At 41.8% G+C, this 20,598-nt stretch overlaps 1 protein-coding gene across 4 annotated transcripts in view; it reads left to right on the plus strand.

Moving 5' to 3' along the window:
• The window catches only part of SYNJ2 (synaptojanin 2), a 106,185-nt gene extending 97,595 nt beyond the window's left edge, over positions 1-8,590 (plus strand). For 3 of the 4 annotated variants that reach the window (XM_058735770.1, XM_058735769.1, XM_058735771.1), the window contains 4 exons: positions 1,386-1,498; positions 2,578-2,686; positions 5,123-5,274; positions 7,036-8,590. In XM_058735770.1, the coding sequence (XP_058591753.1) occupies positions 1,386-1,498; positions 2,578-2,686; positions 5,123-5,274; positions 7,036-7,773 (1,112 nt within the window). In that variant the 3' untranslated portion in view covers positions 7,774-8,590. Of the gene's footprint in view, positions 1-1,385; positions 1,499-2,577; positions 2,687-5,122; positions 5,275-5,689; positions 5,841-7,035 lie in introns of all 4 variants that reach the window. The other variant, XM_058735772.1, reaches the window with a different exon arrangement.
• The last annotated feature ends 12,008 nt before the right edge of the window (positions 8,591-20,598 follow it).

Consider the following 20,598-nt stretch of genomic DNA (forward strand, 5'->3'; position numbering starts at 1 on the left):
AGCACCTCCCTCTGAGTCCGCTGCTGCCTCACCCGGGTCCCCAGCGCCTTCCCCGCCTCAGGCTCCTCTCTGTCTTGGTATCAGAGATGGTCGTGTTTCTCGTGGGAAACTATGTGAAGCTTTGACAAAGCTGTTCACCCTCCTGCAGCTGCGGTTCGCTTTAAGGCGCTTTCTGTTTGAGACAGCAGAGAATGGAAAGTTGAGGCGACCGCTGAGCGAGGACCTTCCAGCACCTTCCTCCCCACTCCTGCAGAAGCGGCCTTCTGTCCGCGCCTGCTGCCCGCCCTCTCCCTGCTTCCCAGGGTTCCAGTAAGCCCAGACGCCCAACACTCCAGGCGACCTCAGGGCCGCCTCAAACCGGGCGTCCTGTCTTCTGCAGGCCCAGGCCTGTGGCCTCCAGCATCCGGCCACCTGAGGACAGGCCCTTCCCCATGAGCCCGAGGAAAGTGCCCCTCTTCCTGCTCCCCCAGAACCAGTGCTTGGCCCTCAAGCTTTTCCTCAACACCCTGCAAAGATATTTGTGACGTGCTTTTGAGCACTTTCTGTTTTACCTCTACTGTTTACTTCTCTCCTCACCCCAAAACGTGTCACAGTCAGACACAGGGATTTTTCTCAGGCTTTACTTCCCATTTAGGTTTACCTTGGCTTACGTCACAAGAGTAATGGATGGTGAGCCAGAAGCACATGACTTTTTATGTGTATTCTTTACTTTTCTGAGTTAACACTCAGAGAATAAAATCTAAATAAATAAAATTTAGGTCATATTGTGGAAATTTTACCAAAATAGATAAATACAGAACTTTTAAAAATTCACTTGGCTGTCTACAGATAACAATTGTTAATCACAACATTTCCATTTTTTTTCTAAATATAGGTATCTACACCTACATACAGTTATTTATTTTTTACAAAATTGGCGGCCATTTTTTTGTCTTTCGTCTAATGTCTATGTCATTGAACATTCTAAAACATGATTTCTGAATGACCATAAGTGTAATTTAATGCATTTATTCCTCTGCTTTGGTTTTTTGTTTTTGGTTTTTAGATTTTTGTCCACAAACCACTTTTAAAACTGAGTCCTAATAACTGCAGTGTGTTTTAAACCACTTAAAAATGAATTGGCTTTTATATCAGATTTGAATCCCCCCCCCCCAGGATGTTAGATTAAAATTTGTGTTCAAATAATATTTCTCCAGAGAATAGTCACAAACTGCTCGAGAATCAAAGGAGAAAGTTAGTATCGACTCTGCGAATGCCCACCAGCCCCCCGGGCTCGGACCCTACGAACGTGTGTGGTTGGCCCGGCTCCCCGCTAGCTGGGACATGGCTCCAAAGCAGCCAGTGACCTCACTGAGATGGGGACTCTGCCTTGTTGGTTTTCACAGCTGGTTTGATGGTGAAAAAGTCGGCTTCGGACGTGTCCATATCCTCTGGCACCCACGGGCAGTACTCGATTTTGCAGACGGCAAAACTTCTGCCAGGAGCGCCCCAGCACGCAGTGAGTTCTTTCAGGTTCTGCTCAAAGCAAAGTGGGCCAGCGTTCCAAACCCCAGGGGTCTGCCCCGTGGCTCACCTCCAGCCCCTGAGATCAGGCAGGATCACCTCTTCAGTGAATATATAGACTAATATCTCTTTACCCTCTGCCTGACAGCTCTTTCCCAAACCCATAGTTTAGGTCTTTTATAGGGTTTTCATATGGTTGTAAGAGGGTTAGAGAGAAAAATCACGTTTGACGAAAAAAAAAATCCCACGTGTCCCTGTGTGGTGGGACTGTTTCCAGACCCCTCTGCTTCTCTCCCTTCCGAGGCTTGACTTGGACCTTGGTGTGTGTAGACAAGTGCTTGATAGAAGGCAAAATGGGAGAAATTCTGATCAGTTGTCTTGAGAGAAGAGGTAATGGGGCCTCAATTTCGCAGTAAGGGAATGCTAGTGATAACAACAGGGAGGATTGTAGAGGTAGAAAGTTCCAGAAGATGGCAGTGAGCTGCGTAGGAAGACAGTAGGTGGAGGTCAGAGGAATAGAGCACGGGAGGTGAAGCCGGGGTGCCGGGTGGAGGCAGGCTGTCCCAGGGGGGTGCGGCGGCTGGGCCAGATGTCCCGTGTGACGGCAGGGGAGGGAACGAACAGCTAGGCCTCAGCAGTTGATGGTAGTGAAGGCAGGCCATCAGTGGCAACCCAGAGGTTTGGGTGAAGAGGCAGAAAGGGCACTTTTGAGAAAACGTGGAAGGTGTGTCAAGAATTGTGCTGAGCTGCCAAAAAAGTGGCCTCTGATGATGCTTTCTGGCTTTTACCTGGTTAACAAAGCAGATGGTGGTTAGGCCGCATTGCCAAGACCTGTAACCATCCGGTTGGGGACAGGAGGTCAGGTCTCAGTATTACTGCATTCGTCTCAGAGTACTCCGAGGGGACAGAGGCTTGAGGGATGCGGTCTGGATCGAAGTTTGCGTCTTAACCACCATCTGACGGAGCCCCTTGCATCACTCGCTTGTGAACAGATCAGCAGGCAGGGATCAGACCAGGTGAGTCTGTTTGCCTGCCTGTGTTAACGTTGCTTTTCTTCTTGACTCTGTCCTGAAGCCCAAAGCCAGGACGGGGATAAGTAAACCCTACAATGTCAAGCAGATCAAAACTACCAATGCCCAGGAGGCAGAAGCAGCCATCCGATGTCTCCTGGAAGCGAGAGGGGGTGAGTGGTCCGCTGGGGTTCTGCTTCTGGTCTTTTCTTTGCCTCTTCCTACTAGAAGGGACCTAGAAGAGAAAGTAACTTCCTTCTTTCTGGAGGCAGTATTAAATGGAAACACCCTTTAGCAACATTTGATAAAACTGAACTGCTAAATTCTACTATTCGTTTAAAATTACCTATTTATTTACTTTGGGAAAGAGAGCACACGTGTGTGGGAGGGGCAGAGGGAGAGAGGAAGAGAGAGAATCCCAAGCAAGCTCCGTGCTATCAGCACAGAGCCCGATGCAGGGCTCAAACCCACGAACCGTGAGATCGTGACCTGAGCTGAAATCAAGAGTCGGACCCTTAACTAACTGAGCTCTCAGTTGCCCCTAAAAATAGATACTTAAAATTCAGTAAGTATATAGAAATAAGCCCAGGATTATTAAGAAGCACTTTAAAGGAGAGACTGAAATAAACAAAGAATTTTAAAAAAGGATAATGCTCCAGGCACTAATTCATTCCACTGGCTCCATAAAAAAAGGATAGTTAGGGACACGTCCCTATTTCAGGCCTAAAACCTACTTTTTAAATCACTAGCGAGTATAGATAATTTACTGTCTGGCAGGGACCTTTTCGCCAAACTGCCTGTTAATTTTTTGGTGCTGTTATTTCCCATGAAGCCCATGTTAATCATATTTTAACTTGGGATCCCCACCATGCATTCAAAATTGCTGGTACTAACATTTTTTGTTTTGGGGAGGGGAGATCATGCCCTCTGGAAAGCGGTACCCAGTCTAGCTGTCTGTTTGCTTTTAGGATATGTACCTTATTTGGAATCCCAAGTAACATTTAAGGGGGCATGAATTAAGAGGTCAAGAAACGTTGTAGAATAACTATCATGAGTGGTTTCTTTTTTGTGAAAAAAAAAAAAAAAGGAATAAAATTATGGGGCACCTGGTGGCTCAGTCAGTTGCATGTCCCTCTTGGTTTCGGCTCAGGTCATGATCCCAGGGTCATGGGATCGGGCCCATGTCAGGCTCTGCACTGAGCATGGAGGCTGCTTGGGATTGTCTCTGTCTCCTTCTGCCCTCTCCCCTGCTGGTGTTTTCTCTCTCTCTCTCAAGTAACAATAATAATAATAAATAATTGTACAGATGTAACCAACCACCCACATGACCATCAACTGATGAGTGGGTAAGATGTAGTGTAACCATATAGTGGAATATTATTCAGCCTTAAAAAGCACTCATACAGGGGTGCCTGGGTGGCTCAGTCGGTTGGGTGGCCAACCAGCTCAGGTCATGATCTTGCAGTCTGTGGGTTCGAGCCACGCGTCGGGCTCCATGCTGACAGCCTGGAGCCTGGAGCCTGCTTCGAATTCTGTGTCTCCCTCTCTCTCTGCCCCTTCCCCATTCGCGCTCTGTCTCTCTCTTTCTTTCAAAAATGAATAAATGTTAAAAAAAATTGTAGAAAAAAGCACTCAAATATATGCTTTATCATGGGTACATCTTAACAATATTATGCTGAGGGAAAGAAGCTAAACACAAAAGGCTTTATAATGTATGAATCCATTTATACAAAGTGTCCAGAATAGGCAAATCTACTCAGACAGAAACATACTAGTTGTTTCCAGGGGCTGGGAGGGGAGAATGGGGGGGGGGGGGGGTAACTGCTAATGGGGACAGGGTTCCTTTTTGCGGTAATGAGAATGTTCTGGAAAGATAGTGGTGGTAGTTGTACAATTCTAGGAATATACTTAAAAAACCACTAAACTGTGTTCTTAAAAAGGATGAATTTCATGGCATGTGAATTATATCTCAGTAAAGCTACTTTTTTTTAATGTTTTTTTGTTTTTTTGTTTTGTTTTGAGAGAGAGGAAGGGGCAGAGAGAGAGGGAGACAGAGGATCCAAAGTAGGCTCTGTGCTGAGAGCAGAGCCCAGTGCAGGGCTCGAACCCACGAACTGTGAGATCATGACCTGAGCTGAAGTTGGATGCTTAACTGACTGAGCCACCTGGGCACCCCAGTAAAGCTTTTTAAAGAAGTTTTATGAATGTGGTGGTTAGGAGAGGTTTGAGGCTCGAAATCTACCCAGGAGCCCAACTTGACATTTCCTTGGTCGTGGGCCCTGCAGAGATTTTGAGAAGTTTCAGATTACCTCCCCTGAGAGAAACACACATACACATAAAACTTTGTGTATAATGCCTGGGCCTCACTGATCCCCCCCATGAAGACCAATCCGTGTCGAGAAGGTGAACATGAGAAGCTGGGGGCTAAACCTAGCTGGTTGGTCCTGACATCCCCCCAAAGATTTTGCCGTGGTTGTTTTTAGAACAAAAAGGAAAGACATCACCTGAGTAAATTAGCATTAGCGTGTAGCGGACCGTCTGACTATTAAATCATGCCGCGCACTGCCCTGTCCTGCCCACGTCACCATCCATACGACCGTATGTTTCAGGCATCCCAGGAGAAGCCGTAAATGCCACAGCCCTGAGGAACCAAGGGACTTCCAAACCAGAGCCCCCAGTAGCGGTGGCCCCGCTCCTGCCCCGTCGGCCTGCACCCAGGGTTCCTGCCATCAAGAAGCCAACCTTGAGGAGGACCGGAAAGGTAAGCACCCGGAGCGAAGTCCCTTACTCCCGCGTAGCTCCAGCGTCTGCTTAGAGGATTCCCAGACACGGCCGCGTCCGTGAGAAACTGCTTGGCCGTCGCTTCCTCCTTCATATCCCCACCGCGTCGTTGGCTCTAGCTGAGCCGAAAAGCCAGGAATCTGTCACTGCCATGGAGCAGCTTGGAGGTGTCGGGCTTCCCAAACGTTCCGTCTGAGCCCCCAGATGGAGCCGCCGTGGGATGCGCTTCTCCAAGCGCTCCTGTGTTTCCCGCTCGTGTATATCTGGTCGCACACGTACACACTTGATTTGCGCCAGAAAACCGACAGCGGGTTCCTGGATTAGTGGTGTCGACGAGCTCGTGGGCGGCTCGGACGCTGGGGCTTCGACAGCTTCTCTTGCCACTTTTCTTGCAGATTGTTTTTTGCTCTCGCTCTCAAGCTTCTCAGCCTCGCTTGCTGCTTCAAAGACATGAGTTTGTCAGGACAGTCGCAGCCCAAAGACTGGCACCTGTAGACACATCTGGATCTTCCGTTTGATCCCAGTGTTCTAGTAACGGGACCCTCGGTAATCCCTTGGCCGGTCATTACAGGGTGACCGCTGCTTTTCCACCTGTGGAAAGTGTGCGTTGTGGCTTTGACGCTTGCTCTGTGTGTCCAGCATCCGTCTGCCTCTCCATTTGCGAGTCACACGTGTCCATCTGCCGGGCCTCCTTAGGGAACAGACCTCTTTCCTCCTCCTCCTTTCCCCTGTCCCTGTTCTGTCTTGTCTCTGGGGAGCCAGGGCAGAAATGGATTCATTTTCTCAGGCCACTGCACAGGGCTTACAGTAAAAGGCTGGTGGAGAAGGGGTGGTTTTTGCAGTTTGTTTTCTAGAGAGCCAGAGGACGTGCTGATGCTGACGGTACAAACGGCCCCCCAGCAGTACGGAAGCTTCCTTTGGCTGCGTGCAGTTCTGCGATCGTTTTGAATTGGGGCCAAGGAAGTGACACTCCCGTGCGAAAATTTCCATCTTCCGTATTTAAAAATCAAAGGCTTGGGGCACCTGGGTGGCTCAGTCGGTTAAGCGTCCGACTTCGGCTCAGGTCATGATCTCACGGCTCGTGAGTTCGAGCCCCGCGTCGGGCTCTGTCCTGACAGCTCAGACCCTGGAGCCGGTTTCAGATTCTGTGTCTGCCTCTCTCTCTCTGACCCTCCCCTGTTCATGCTCTGTCTCTCTCTGTCGCAAAAATAAATAAACGTTAAAAAAAATTTTTTTTAAATCAAAGGCTTAAGGAGCAAGCCGATCCATTAGCCTTTCGGTGAGCTGCACGCTATAAGGGAGGTTCCTTCAGCCTAGCATGGTACACACTGAATTTTCAAAGCCGTGGCCTCAGAAAAGATCAGGGTTTTTTTTTTGTTTTTTGGTTTTTTTTTTTTTTTGGAGGTTTGCTTTTAATCAAGGAAGAGCATAACCCCGTTTCTAAAGTAACAGGAAAAAAAAAAACCCAAAAAACTTGTGTCAAAATAGTCACCGTGTGGCCCTGGTGTTAAAGCTTCCTCTCCTGTTTTCTTGGACCTCCTGGTACTTCATACGTGTTTCTCCTGTGCCGTTTTGTATCTGGTTACATTTGCGCATCCCGGACATTCTCAAATCTTGAATTTGCTGGAATGTCATCTCGGCCCCATCCCTGCTCCCCTGCAGACAGCATCTGGGTACTGATTCCTGCTCCCCCAGCGCTGGCCTCTCACTGACTTACACTCTCTGTCCTGCCTTTTCTCAGCTTGAGTCACCGGAAGAACAGTGTGGGCAACAGTCTGTCCATTTCACAATCGGGCCCCCAGAGACCAGCCTTGAAACCCCTCCTCTAGCAGCCGTCCCTCCTGTTCCCAAACCGAGAACACTTCAGCCCAGGAAGGGGACTGACAGGAAGGCAAGTGGGGGGAAGCCGGTGCCCAACGACGCCCCTCCTGCGGCCGGAGCCACCCCGCCACCCCCTCTGGAGGTGCTGCCCCCCGCGCCGCAGGCGCCCCCGAGGAGGAAGAAGTCCGCCCCCGCAGCCTTCCACCTGCAGGTGCTACAGAGCAACAGCCAGCTTCTCCAGAGCCTCAACTGTAGCAGCAGCGACTGTCCCCCCGCGCCCCGGCCTGACCGGGGCGTGCTCTTTCCACAACCGGCTCGTCCTGGCCCCTTGTCTGCTGCTGGTGCCCAAGCAGATGGTACCAAGGAGACACGGCCAGAGGCGGCCTCCCTTCTTGGTGATTACCAGGATCCTTTCTGGAACCTTCTCCATGACACTCACCTGTTGAAGAATGCCTGGCTTTCCAAGAACTCGGACCCACTGGACCCCGGGACTGGGAGCCTTGGAAGAGCACACACAGCCTCGCTGCAAATCAGCGCCTCAGCGGCCGACGACCTGCCACCGGAGCACGGGCCGAACGACTTGGGTCACTGGATGACAATCAGTGACAAGGACAAGAGGACCGTGCTGCAGGTGTTTGACCCGCTGGCAGAAACATGAGCAGGAGGCATGGACCACAGCTCTTTCCGAGAACGTGTGCCTTCTTCCCTCTGGCATCTCTTTCCAGGGCACAGCCCCACACCTTGGCCTCACCCTCCCGGGTCAAAAGAGACCTCTATTTAAAGGCACACTGACAACACAGTTGTCCTTCTGTCACTCTCGTGTCTCTTATTCAATAAGATAATTATTCAGCCACCAAGATACGTTTTATTCCAGACGTGTGCATTTTAGTTTCCTAGAATCTGGTTAGAGTCAGCGTGTAGACTTGAGGAAAGAGAATCTAGCTGATAATGTCCGAGAGTCTCTCTCTCATTGGATTTTAAATGGTTTTTCAATTTATGTGTGTATGTGGGTTTTTTAAATTTTTGTTTGTATCTTACAGATATTGGGAATAACTTTACAGTGAACCACCTGAAGGTTGATCCATAAAACTAAAAGGTGTCTGGGACCATTAAGAGCTATATACCTGGCCTGCTGATACGAGGTTACAAAAAATAGTAAAAGTTGGAAGCCCCCAATAGATCAACCAGATGAGTATACATTCCTGTGAGCCCTTGTGTTTACTTATATACGTGTAGACTGACCCTGATCACGTGAGAAATGGTGTCCCACACGGTTTTGGGTCTGAAGTATATCCCATTTGCTGAACCTGAGCTGAAGCCGGCTGCAGACTCCTTCCCGCATCATGTCTTGGATAGTGCCTGCCCCATAAAGCGCTACAGTCTTGAGCCCACGTGTACTAAACTGGTTTTTATACACTGACTCTTCCCTATGAGAGAAAACCTTGCGGCCTCTTTCTCCTCTTACATTCCATACCGGCACGTGACATTGGTCCTCATTGTTGTATTATGAAGAATATTTATTTTAGCCTGTGCCTCCCTATATAAGAAACCCCAGGGCAGCATTTTTGGGTTTGCTTATCTATCTGTTTATTAGGCTTATTGTTTTTGTCTGTACATTTGCAACACCACTTCTTGCCCTAGTCCATCATTTAGAAAGGTATCACCTAAATATTAGTTTACATTTTAAGAATAAGGTTATAAGGTGTAGAATCCGTTTGGAGAGGATACCGTATTTTCGGTAACAAGAAATTCACTGGTGAAATCTTACTGTGCCACATACCGTATTTAGGAGTTTTTAAGGCCCTAGAGTCCTACAGCAGTGATTCCGTGTTATCCCTAACGTGACCGGAGAATTCCTGCACTAAATGCTAACGGTTAGGATGGTGATAATCATCCTGCCTGGGGGCAACCACTCTGTTTTTACCTCTAGGGTTTCAGAATTATTTCTCACTGCCACTATCCGGAGACACTGCAGGTTATTTAAATTTGGCGCCCAAAACAAAAAGAAAACCACCACATTCATTGCATTTCATCTGAAAGCCAATTAGAGAAAAAGGTATTAGTGACCCACAGAGATAAACTGAGAGTATATGTGATTGGCCGGTGGTAAAAGATGATGTTTCTGGCCTTAGCTGACGAGGACGTTTTCTGTAGTAAGTACTTCATATCCCGTTACGTCTCGTAAACACAAGTAAACGACATCATTCTTGAAGAGTTAGGGGGAGAAGGAACACAAGATTGGTAAGTGTCCCGGAGAAGTGAAACGATTTGCCGGGATCCACTTTGCTACTGAGGGTACGATTGGGAACGGAATCAAAGATTTCTTAATTCAAATGTTCTTTCCTCTGTCGCCTCTTTTTCCCATCAAAAAGGAGGTGCATTTGAAAGCGGGTATGCGTATCACAGCAGTGACTTGCAGTGATGGAAATAGGCCTAATTTTAAGGTTTCTTCTTCTAGAGGCAAGTAGCCATAAGTGGGACAGAGAACAGAATTTTAATTAAGAAAGGTGCTCATCACACTGGTGGCTCGTAAGAGTCTGACATTAACTATTAACACAGAATTGTGTTGACCTCAGGAGGCAGGTCACAAGAAAAATTATCAGTAGTTTAACATAAAGAATTGAACAAACATTATGTGGTAAGAGGTGTTCAAATTTGGTGAACAACGTAGACTGAATTTTGAGGTGATCATATAGGTAAGGTTCACACACCAATGTTCTCTTTAAAAAAAGGACAATTGGAATTGCCTTATTTATGTTTTAAATCAGTGCTTTGATAGTTCGTAGGTTCCCTAGGTTCACAGCAGAGTTGGTTGAATAATCTGGACAATGAGCAGCTGCCATCCTGGGGATTTCATCCTGTGGGTTTTTTATTTTTGGTCTTTCTCTGCTCCCATACAGGCCGTGCAGTTTCTTTCATTACTACTCTGTAAGACGGTCCAGTTCACTGCAGAGGATTTGAAGCACAGAACTTTATAATTCAATATTGTCTCTGTGACCCCAACATTATATTCCCTTTTCCAATGTAATTTTCTCCAACATCTTGCCTGATTTTAAAGTTTGTTCCAGTAAGTGACTGAAATTAGGACATCTGCCCAAGCAATTCCTGTAAAAGTTTAAAGTTGTTGAAATTCAAGATACAATAAAATTTTCCTGATACGTAGAAGTACAAACAAAGTAATGCATTAAAACATTCACTTTGTAATGAAGCAATTTTCTCAGAAAGCTGCAAAAATTATTTATTGGGTGACTAGTGATTAATAAAAACCCTGTAATGTTTATTTGAAGTGATAATTTGTACTGCAATTGTAAAAATGCCTATTAAATATTTTGTTTTGTTTTTTTAATTTGGCTTGTTTCTTTGCAGGTGTGGAGAGAACTATGGGATATTTTCTTTGGCTAGCCTTCTATTCTGGATGAAATGTGATTACTGGTTATTCTTCTGAGTTTGGGTCTTGGTGCCTTTTTCAACCATCACATTACGTTGAAAAAACCTCAAATTCATAATATGGTTAAGAATTTATGACTTGAATGTTGCCAGCAGGGACCACTGCAATAATATATGTAATAACCTCATGCTACATTATCTATAAGACTTGAGAGATACAAGAATTCTCTTCTTATAGGATTTCATAACAGCTTCCAAAACCTTAGACTGCTAGGTTGATGTGAGTACATTATTGTGTGGAAGCAGGAAAAAGGGAGCAAACTATGCTCTGTCCAGGTTTGTTCTTAGCTAATTACCACACTAAATATAAATGTTTTCAGATGATTGTCATGAACAGAAAAATACTGACCATCTCAAAATAGTAAAGTTGGCTAGTCTCTCCTGACCAGTAAGTACGATATTGAATTCACTTAATCTGAACGCACAGCTCTGTGACTTGGATGGGCAGGAAGGAAACAGCTGGTTACAATGCCTGCCTTTTCCAAGGTGGTGGAAGAGAGATTTGAAACTCACTGTCATATAGGGCAAACTGTTTATGCCTGTATAATAACCTCTATCTCAGTGAGGTAGGAGAGTACAAATGATAGAAGTAATTAATTGTGAACAGAGGTCAAGGAATATTTGAGAGGAGAGGATTAGGAATTTGACAAATAGCAAAGTGGGCCTATGTACATGGGAAAGATGTTAGCTGATGGGAAAGCATTTCAGTGGACCGTAAATGACTGTTTAGGATATTATTCTGTGTATAATAGAAGTAGTGGGCAGCAGAACTACCTACATAAATCTGTGTGTTAGAGTGTTAGGATTGCAGGGTTTGTCTAGGCTAATAGCAAGTCTTCAAAGCATCTTGGAATATAGTTTATAAATGGAGTGAGGTAGAGGGCCAACATCACCTTGCTGAGAGATAGTTATACTGCATATACCATTTATTAAGTAACAAACCATTCCCCTTATTTCCTTTAATTAGGTTTCTCAAGGTTATTCAATTTTATTGACATTTTCAAATAACATTGGGATTTATACAGCCTATTTCATTTTTTTCTGTTGGTTTTTTTAAACATTTTCCATTAACTTCAACTTATCTTTAATTTGCCTCTTTAATTTTGTGTTTTCCTATTTTTCCTTTTCTTAATTTCTTAATTAAAAGCACTAGATTTCATTATCTTTAGTCTTTCTCACTTAATAGTAAAGACATTTAAACTTCTGTATTTTCCTGATTATAGCTTTAACTGCACCCTATGCATTTTGGCATGAAATTGATGTTTGCCTTTTCATTACTTTCTAGTTTAATTTGCTTTTATTTACTCTTTCATCCAAGGGAGACTACTTTTCCAGTAGTTAAGGGTTTGTTTGGCATTTAAAAATTGTTTACTCCAAATTTTTTGGATTGTGACCTGAGAATATGCCCTACCTAGATAAACATCTACTTTTTAAAATTTATTAAGGTTTGCTCTATGGTCAAGTGCAGTATTAGTTTTTGAAGTGTGTTCATCAAGGTAGAATAAAACATTTTTTAGTGGTAGGATACAAAATGTGTGTGTGTGTGTGTGTGTGTGTGTGTGTGTGTGTGTGTGTGTGTATTGACTACATCATTGTTAAACTCTCATGAAATTCTAAATTTACTGTATTTCAGTGTACCTAACACACCACCCATATACCATACTATACCATACCATTATAAGATATACCATATATATACTATTATTCTTAAGGTTCTATGGGCTGAATGTTTGTGTCCCCCCAAAATTCATATGTTGAGATACATCTTAACCCCCAAAGATGATGGAATTAGGAGGTGGGATCTTTGGGAGGTGCTTAGGTCATGAGGGTGGAGACTTCACAAATGAGATTAGAGTTTGTTTTTTTAAGTTTATTTTGTAAGAGAAAGAATGAGCAGGAAAGGGGCAGAGAGAGAATTCTATATCCTGACGTGGGGCTCGACCTCAGGAACTGTGAGATTATGACCTGAGCAGAAATCAAGAGTCAGACGCTTAACTGACTGAGCCACCCAGGCTCGCTGGGATTAGAGTTCTTATAAAAGAGACCTCACTGAGACTTCTCACCTTCTCCACGTGTGAGGACACAGCAAGAAGTGCCAGCTATGAGCTGGAAAAGGTGTTTTACCAGAACATGCCCATGTTGGTGCCATGATCGTGGACATCCAGCTTCCAGAACTGTGAGAATAGATGTTTGTCGTTTATAAGCCACCCAGCCTCCGGTGTTTTGCTATAGCAGCCCGAACAGATAAGAGGCTTCCGACTTAATTACAACTGTTCATCTATTGTGAGATGCAGCCCGATTACAGATGTTAAAATAATTTTTAATGTGTCATAAAATTGAATGTGTCATAAAATTAATAAAATATGGTCTCTGTAGATTCTTTTGCATTTTCTATGTAGACAAGCTTATCACCTGCAAACACATTTTGTTTCTTGCTTTCCCATCCCTGTACCTTTTTATGCCTTTTTCTTGCCTTATAGAGCTGGCTAGAACATTTAGCACAATGTTACATAAAATTGTTGATAACAGACATTCTCCTCAAAAGGAAAGTGTTAATATTTTTGCTATTAAGTATGATGTCTCTTGCTTTTTGTTCTTTAGACACCCTTTTTATTAGGTTAAGGAAATTCTCTTCATGGATTGCTAAACGTATCTTTTTCATGAATCGTTGAATTTTATCAGACTTTTTTTTTTTTTGCATGTATTGAGGATTAATTTTTCTTCTTTTTGTTGGTTAATACGGTGAATTACTCTGATCAATTTTCACTGCCAAACAAGTTTACATTCTTGATATAAATCCAACTTGGACAGATTATAGTATCTTTTAAACTATTACTAGATTTAGGTTGTCAGTATCTTTAAGACTTTTACAAGTATGTTCATAATTGAGATTCTCTCTTTTGTACTGTCCTTGGTATCAACGTTTCACTAACCTCGCAAGTTGGGGGGTCTTCTCTTTTCTATTAACTGGAAGGATTCAATATTGGAATTATTTTCTCCTTAGATTTTTGGTAGAGTTCACCAGTAAAGTCAACCAAGTCTGTAGTTTCTTTGGGAGAAGATTTTTTTAAGTCACTGATTCTGTTTCTGTAATACTCATAGGACTACTAGTCTCTACTTCACGAGCAAGTTCTCTACATCATGGGCCAGTTGGGTAAGCTGTATTTTTCTAGGAATTTTTTATTTCATCTAAAATTTAATATTACTGACCTAAAAGTATTTATAATATCTTCTTTTAATGTTTACATTATAGTGATAACTCCTTTTGGTTCCCAATACTGATAAATTGTGCCTTTTTCTCTTAAGTGGTCTCACTAGAGGTTTGTCCATTTTATTAGCCTTTTCAAAGAATCAACTTCTAGTTTTGTTGAGACTCTGTTTTATGTTTGTTTTCTACTTAACTAATTTGTGTTATTTTTAAATTCTTTATTTTATTTTATTTTATTTTATTTTATTTTATTTTATTTTATTTTGGTGTTCATTTTTCTAATTTCTTGAGACCAGTGCTTAGCCCATTCAACCATTTGGTCAAATTTGAAAAGAATGTATATTCTCCATCCCTTAGGTACAGTACTCTAAATATTTCAGTGGGTCAAGTCTGGAAAGCATGTAGTTCTAATCTTATATTCTCCCCCTCTTTTTTTGGCCTGCTTGTTCTATCACTTCCGAGAACCATATAATAAAATCTCCCACGGTGTCTATTTCTTCCTTTGGTTTTCTCCATTTTTGCATTATATAATTTTAGACCATATATTCACATTTATATATACAATTAAAATTTACTATTTTCCTAGTGAATTTATCTTTTTTCATTATGAAATGACCCTCTTTTTCTCTAATAATTCTTGCCCTACAGTGTGTTTTATCTGCTATAGCTACACCATCTTGCTTTTGGCATTTGCATGACCTGTCTTTTTCCACCTTTTAAAATTCGGACCTCTCTGTGCCCTCAGGCTTCAGATGGGTCTATTATAAATGGCATATAATTGAATGTGATTTTCTTATCTAGCCTGATATATTTATCTTTTAACTGGGATATTTAGTCCATTTACATTCAACGTAATAATTGCTATATTTGGGGTTAAATTTTACCATGTTGTCTATACTTTCTCTATGTACTACCTGTTCTGTTTCTTTTCCCCTCCTTTAATGCCTTCTTTTGGATTTTTATCATTCCTCTTTTTCTCTTAATTTATAAGTCATTGTACCATTTTTGTTGGTTACATTTTTATTGGTTATCTTAGAAATTACAACATGTGCCATTAAATTCTCCAAGTTTAATGTTAACTTTTAATCTACCTTCCTCTTGAATTGGACAGTGACCTTGGAACACTATAACCCCATATATGCCATCCCAAATATAGTTGCTGTATATATATTCTTAAATAGTACATATTTTAATACCCACTCGTCATTGTTCTTGTTTTGTACAATCCATTTTTATTTAGTTTATCCAGATAGTTGCCTCTTATTTCACACTACATTTTTTCTTAAATCTCAGCACCCCTGGCTAGATCATTTATTTACCTTCTATCTGAAGTGCATCTTTTCACATTTCCATTACTGAAAGTCTATTGGTGGTAAACTGTTTTAATTTATATAAAATATCTATCTCATCTTAATATTTTTAATGTCTTATCATTTTTACTGAAAGTATAAATCTAGAGTTTTCCTTCAGCATACTGGAGATCCCATTGCAATGTCTTCTGGCTTCCATCGACTGGTGACTTCTCAACAGCAGCAATCTTAAGTGTTGTTCCTTTAAACTTTTTTGCTCTTGTCTTGGCTTTTCTGCAGTTTCACTGTGTTGTGTACAGATGTGGCTTTATTTGTATTTGCTCTCCTTTGGATATGTTGAACTTCTTTGGCCTGTGGTTTGGTGTCAGTTCTGGAAACTTTTCAACTATTATCTCTTCAAATACTACCTCTGGGACATTCTTTTTCTCCTTTCTTTCTGATACCCTAATGAAATATATAATGGAATTTGTTATCTTTTTACTTGCTTATATCCTTAGTCTCTCTTCTGTATTTTCCATCTTTTTGTCTCTGCTGAACTCTGAATAATTTTTCTGACCTCTCTTCCAGTTCACTAATTTTTTTTTAATTTTTTTTAACGTTTTTATTTATTTTTGAGACAGAGACAGAGCATGAACGGGGGAGGGGCAGAGAGAGAGGGAGACACAGAATCGGAAGCAGGCTCCAGGCTCTGAGCCATCAGCCCAGAGCCCGACGCGGGGCTCAAACTCACGGACCGTGAGATCGTGACCTGAGCTGAAGTCAGACAACTGACTGAGCCACCCAGGCACCCCTCACTAATTTTCTTTAGTTGTATCTAATGTAATTTCACCCTTCTTTTCTAGAAGCTATTTTTGGTACTTTGTAAAATCTAAGTAACTACATAGTTTCCTTTTTCTTTAATTAAGTTTATTTTGAGAGAGAGAGTGTGTGTGCAAGTAGGGAAGGGGCAGAGAGAGAGGGAAAGAGAGAATCCCAAGCAGGGATGGATGTCACAAACCGTGAGATCATGACCTGAGCTGAAATCAAGAGCTGGATGCTTAACTGACTGAGCCATTCAGGCACCCCTTTTTCCTGTTTCTAGAGAAATTTCAACCTTGTATGCTTGAAAAAATAATAATAAGCATAGGTATTTTTATCATCTATATTTGATAGTTCTCAGAACTTTTTGAGGAGAGGGATTTTGCTATTTGTTCCTATTTGTGTTATCTCCTTGTATGCCAGTTATCTTTGTTTATTGATTATGCCATTTGGAAAAGTATTTGTGGGAATAATTTAAGGGCTGGTATGAATGTATCTTCCTCCTTTCTCGGATGTCTGGGGACACTACCAGTATGGGATCTTCTGATTCAAATTATAGTTGGCGATTCCCTGGACCACTCAAGAGTCACGAACACAGGATGTTTACTTCCAGGTCATCCTTATTTTATATCTATAGCCCTTTGCAGTCCCAGGTTAATGAATGTGTGGAGTTATCAGATCCCTTGGCCAACCCTGTCCTTTGACTTCTGTCCCCTTCACCGTGGAAATTCGCCAAAAATCACAGCTCAATCTCTGTTGTTTCTTTTGGCTCTGCAAATGACCTCAAAGTGGGGCCTTGCACAAAGATGCCCAGCTAAGGAGGGTAAGTGGGATCAGAAATATAACCCCTGTTCTATGTCACAAGCCATGTGCTGGAGGAAGAAGGACCTTTTAAAACTTATCACAGGGGACATTTTTCGTAAATACCTGAGCAGAGGGGCGACCGGACGTGTCAGTGGCATCCTTGCCTCAAGCAAAAGTAGTTCCAACTGCTGGTTTCCTCTCCGGTTTCTTGCCTTATCCTCTATTTTGTCAATAGTTTTTGTGTTAGCACTTTGATCAGTTGAAAAACATTTCATCCAGATTTATTGGTTGTCCTCACTGGGAGTTAGTTCCAAATTATCTAGCCTGCTATTACTGAAAGCAGAAGTTTATAGTTAATTTTTAAGATTCCTTTTCCACTGGTATTTCAACTTATCTTTGTTCTTCTAAGATATACTCTAGCTTATGTATGTTGCAATAACTTGACTAATCACAGTGGCCATGATTTGAATTTTTGACTTCTACAGAGCCTCCTTTTTAGAATAAAATGTGTATCAAATTAACAACTCATAAAAACTTATTCTAGAAAAATATGAAAAGCTAAAAATTCACCCCAAATTGACCAAGAAATAATTATTAATGTTATTATCCTAGAAAATTATCTGTCTGTAAGGTACAGTAACATAATAAACTCAATTCACCAGAAGTGAACCTAAGAGGATCAAACTACAAGAACTGATTAACAATATTCTCTGAGTTCCTTAGGCTTCAGCACATTGTTCCGTTGCTTTTGTAGCCATTTCAAGGGCAATTTAGCAGAGTACACAATTCTTGCTTTCCAAAGTTACTGTTTTCTAACACAAGTTTTTTGCTTATTTTTAGGACTTTTGTTTGCATCCTAAAATGCAGTATTTTGGCGGTGCCTGGGTGGCTCAGTTGGTTAAGCATCCAACAGCTCAGGTCATGATCTCATGGTTCGTGAGTTCGAGCCCTGCGTTGGGCTCTGTGCTGACAGCTCAGAGCCTGGAGCCTGCTTCGGACTCTGTGTCTCCCTCTCTCTCTGCCCCTCTCCCACTCATGCTCTGTCGCCCTCTCTCTCTCTGTCTCAAAAATAAACATTAAAAAAATTTTTTTAATAAATAAAGTGCTGTATTTTCATCCTTTGTTTCTCTGTAAGCCTGGATTTAGTCAATAAGCAAATTTGTCAGAAGAGGCACATGGGTCCCTATTGCCTTGAGTTTATGTTGGCAATGTAAGTCTTTTGCCTTTATAACTGAACAACTTTTAATCTATTACCTTCTAATTATTTTATCTTCTTTCTGTATTTACTGTGGTTCTGCATCCATGGAGCCATCACTGTGTTAAGAGGATTTTCATCCTTGTCTGTATTTTTTTTACATGGTCTCTATTTTATTCTATAATTGTGCTGATTTGGTTTTCATTTTGTTCCTCTCTCTCTCTGCCTTTTTTCCTATATGTCACTTTTTGCTGTTATTCAGGGACTATGTTTCCTTTTAGAACTGAACCTTCAGACATCTATATATATTTGAGTGGTTTTTGTTTGTTTTTTGCTTTATTGTTTGTGTCATGTAATTTCTTTTCATCTTGCTTGTGCGTAATAAACTTCATCTAGATCCATGTGACCTAAATGGAGGATGAACTGTCCTGATAACTCTCCCTCCTTATCTGAGGCTCCTTTTTGGCCATTCATGTTTGACATTACCACTCATTCTCTCTTCCTTTATCTGAAGGTAGGAAGGGGCAAATTTGCCCCTCCAGCATAGCTGCGGTGAGTCCTATGCTGTCTTTGTTAGAAGATCTGGCCTTTTGTGCATCTTTTGGAGGTTTGTAACTATGCTAGGGTCCGCTTCACTTAGAGTGATAACATCTTATTTCATGAGGGCTTTAAAAAACAAAGCCTTGCTGTTTCAATTTTTGAGTATTTTAACATTTTCAATGATAGATGAGGTTTCCAACCTCAAGGCTTTTTCCTTAACTTTGCTCAGCACTATGTTCCCCCCTCTTTTTCCACAAAATACAGAACTATCATCAAAATTCTCAAGATTGTTTTGATTAACCTTCCCTAATATTACTTATTTTTCTTAACCACCAGTTTTCAAAGTTAATGGCATGAGCTTTTAGTCCTTTCATTTATCATCTGCTGCTGAATTATTTTTCCTACTTTTCCTCTTTTTTCCTATTTTTTCTCCTTTTAATTAGGTATTGAGGAGAAAAATTCTAAATTGTAAGATCAGCTTCAAAGTCCTAGACTATTTGCTCTTGTGACTTTGTCCGTTTATAAAATTAATGATGTGAAATGTTTTATGAAGATATTGAAACAAACATGCATAGATTTTAAAATCAAAACTGGAGGGTCGCCTGGTGGCTCAGTCAGTTGAGTGATTCTTGATTTTGGCTCAGGCCATGATCCCAACATTGTGGGATCAAGCCCTACATCAAGCTCTGTACTGAGTGCTGAGCATGGAGCCTGCTTGAGATTCTCTCTCTCCCCTTCTGCCCCTCTCCTTTACTTGCACTCTCGTGCTCTCTCGCTCGCTCTCTCTCTCTCTAAAATAAAGATAAAAACTGGGTTTAACTTTCACTCTCAATAGTGTTCACACTTTGTACCAGTTTTATGATTTTTTCCTAGTATGGCTAATAAAGCTATTGTGTATATATAAAACACACCCAAAAGCGATATACCCAAAAGTCTAGTTACCATACATCACCCTACTGTCAACCCCTTTCATCCACCCCACCCGTCAACACACCTCCCCTCTGGAGACTGCCAACTATTCCCTGTATCTGAGTTTGTTTTGTTTTAATTTCACATATGAGTAAAATCAAAAGATATTTTTCTTCTTCTGACTTATTTCATGTAGTATAATATGCTGTAGGTCCATCTGTGTTGCCAATAAGATTTCGTTCTTTTTATGGCCGAGTAGTATTCCAACATGTGTATGTGTACGTCTTTATCTATTCATCTGTCAATGGACATTGGTTGCTTCCCATACATTGGCTATTGTAAGTAATGCTGCAATGAACATAGGGGTGCATATATCTTTTTGAATTAGAGTTGTCTCATTTTTCAGATAAATACGCAGTAGTGGAACAGCTGGATCATATGTTAAAATTAGTATTTTTTTAAAAAGTTTAATGTCTGTTTATATTTGAAAGAGAGATAAAGTGTGTATGCATGAGCCGGGGAGGGGCAGAGACTGAGAGAATCCGAAGCAGGCTCCAGACTCTGAGCTATCAGCACAGAGACCAGTGTGGGGTTTGAACTCACAAGCCATGAGATCATGACCTGAGCCAAAGTCCAACACTTAACAGAGTGAGCCACCCAGGCACCCCACCTGGATCATATGTTAGTTCAATTCTTAATTTTTTTGAGGAATCTCCATACTGTTTTCCATAGTGGCTGTGCCAATCTACAATCCTACCAATAATGTACAAGTGTCCCTTTTTCTCCACATTCTCTCCAACACCTGTTATTTCTTTTTAACAATAGCCTTTCTTACAGGTGTGAGGTGATAATCTGTGATTTCGGTTTGCATTTCCCTAATAATTAGCTATATTGAGCATTTTTTTCATGTGCCTGTTGCCCATCTGTATGTTCTCTTTGGGAAAATGTCTATTCAGATCCTCTGCCCATTTTTTAATTGGTTTGTTTTGTTGTCGAGTTGGAGGAGTTCTTTATATATTTTAGATATGAACCTCTATAAGATGTATGACTGCAGTTATCATCTGCCATTCAGTAGGTTGCCTGTTCATTTTGATGATGATTTCCTTCACTGTGCAGGAGCACTTTAGTTTGATGTGGTCCCATTTATTTGTTTTTGCTTCTGTTTCCTTTGGTTTTGGAGTCTGGCCCACAAAAGCATTCCTAAGACAAATGCCACAGAGCTTACCACCTGCCTTCTAGGAATTCTATGCTTTCAGGTCTTATATCCACATT

This window comes from Neofelis nebulosa, chromosome 6 (genome assembly GCF_028018385.1).
Source record: "Neofelis nebulosa isolate mNeoNeb1 chromosome 6, mNeoNeb1.pri, whole genome shotgun sequence".
Taxonomy (NCBI): Eukaryota; Metazoa; Chordata; class Mammalia; order Carnivora; family Felidae; genus Neofelis; species Neofelis nebulosa.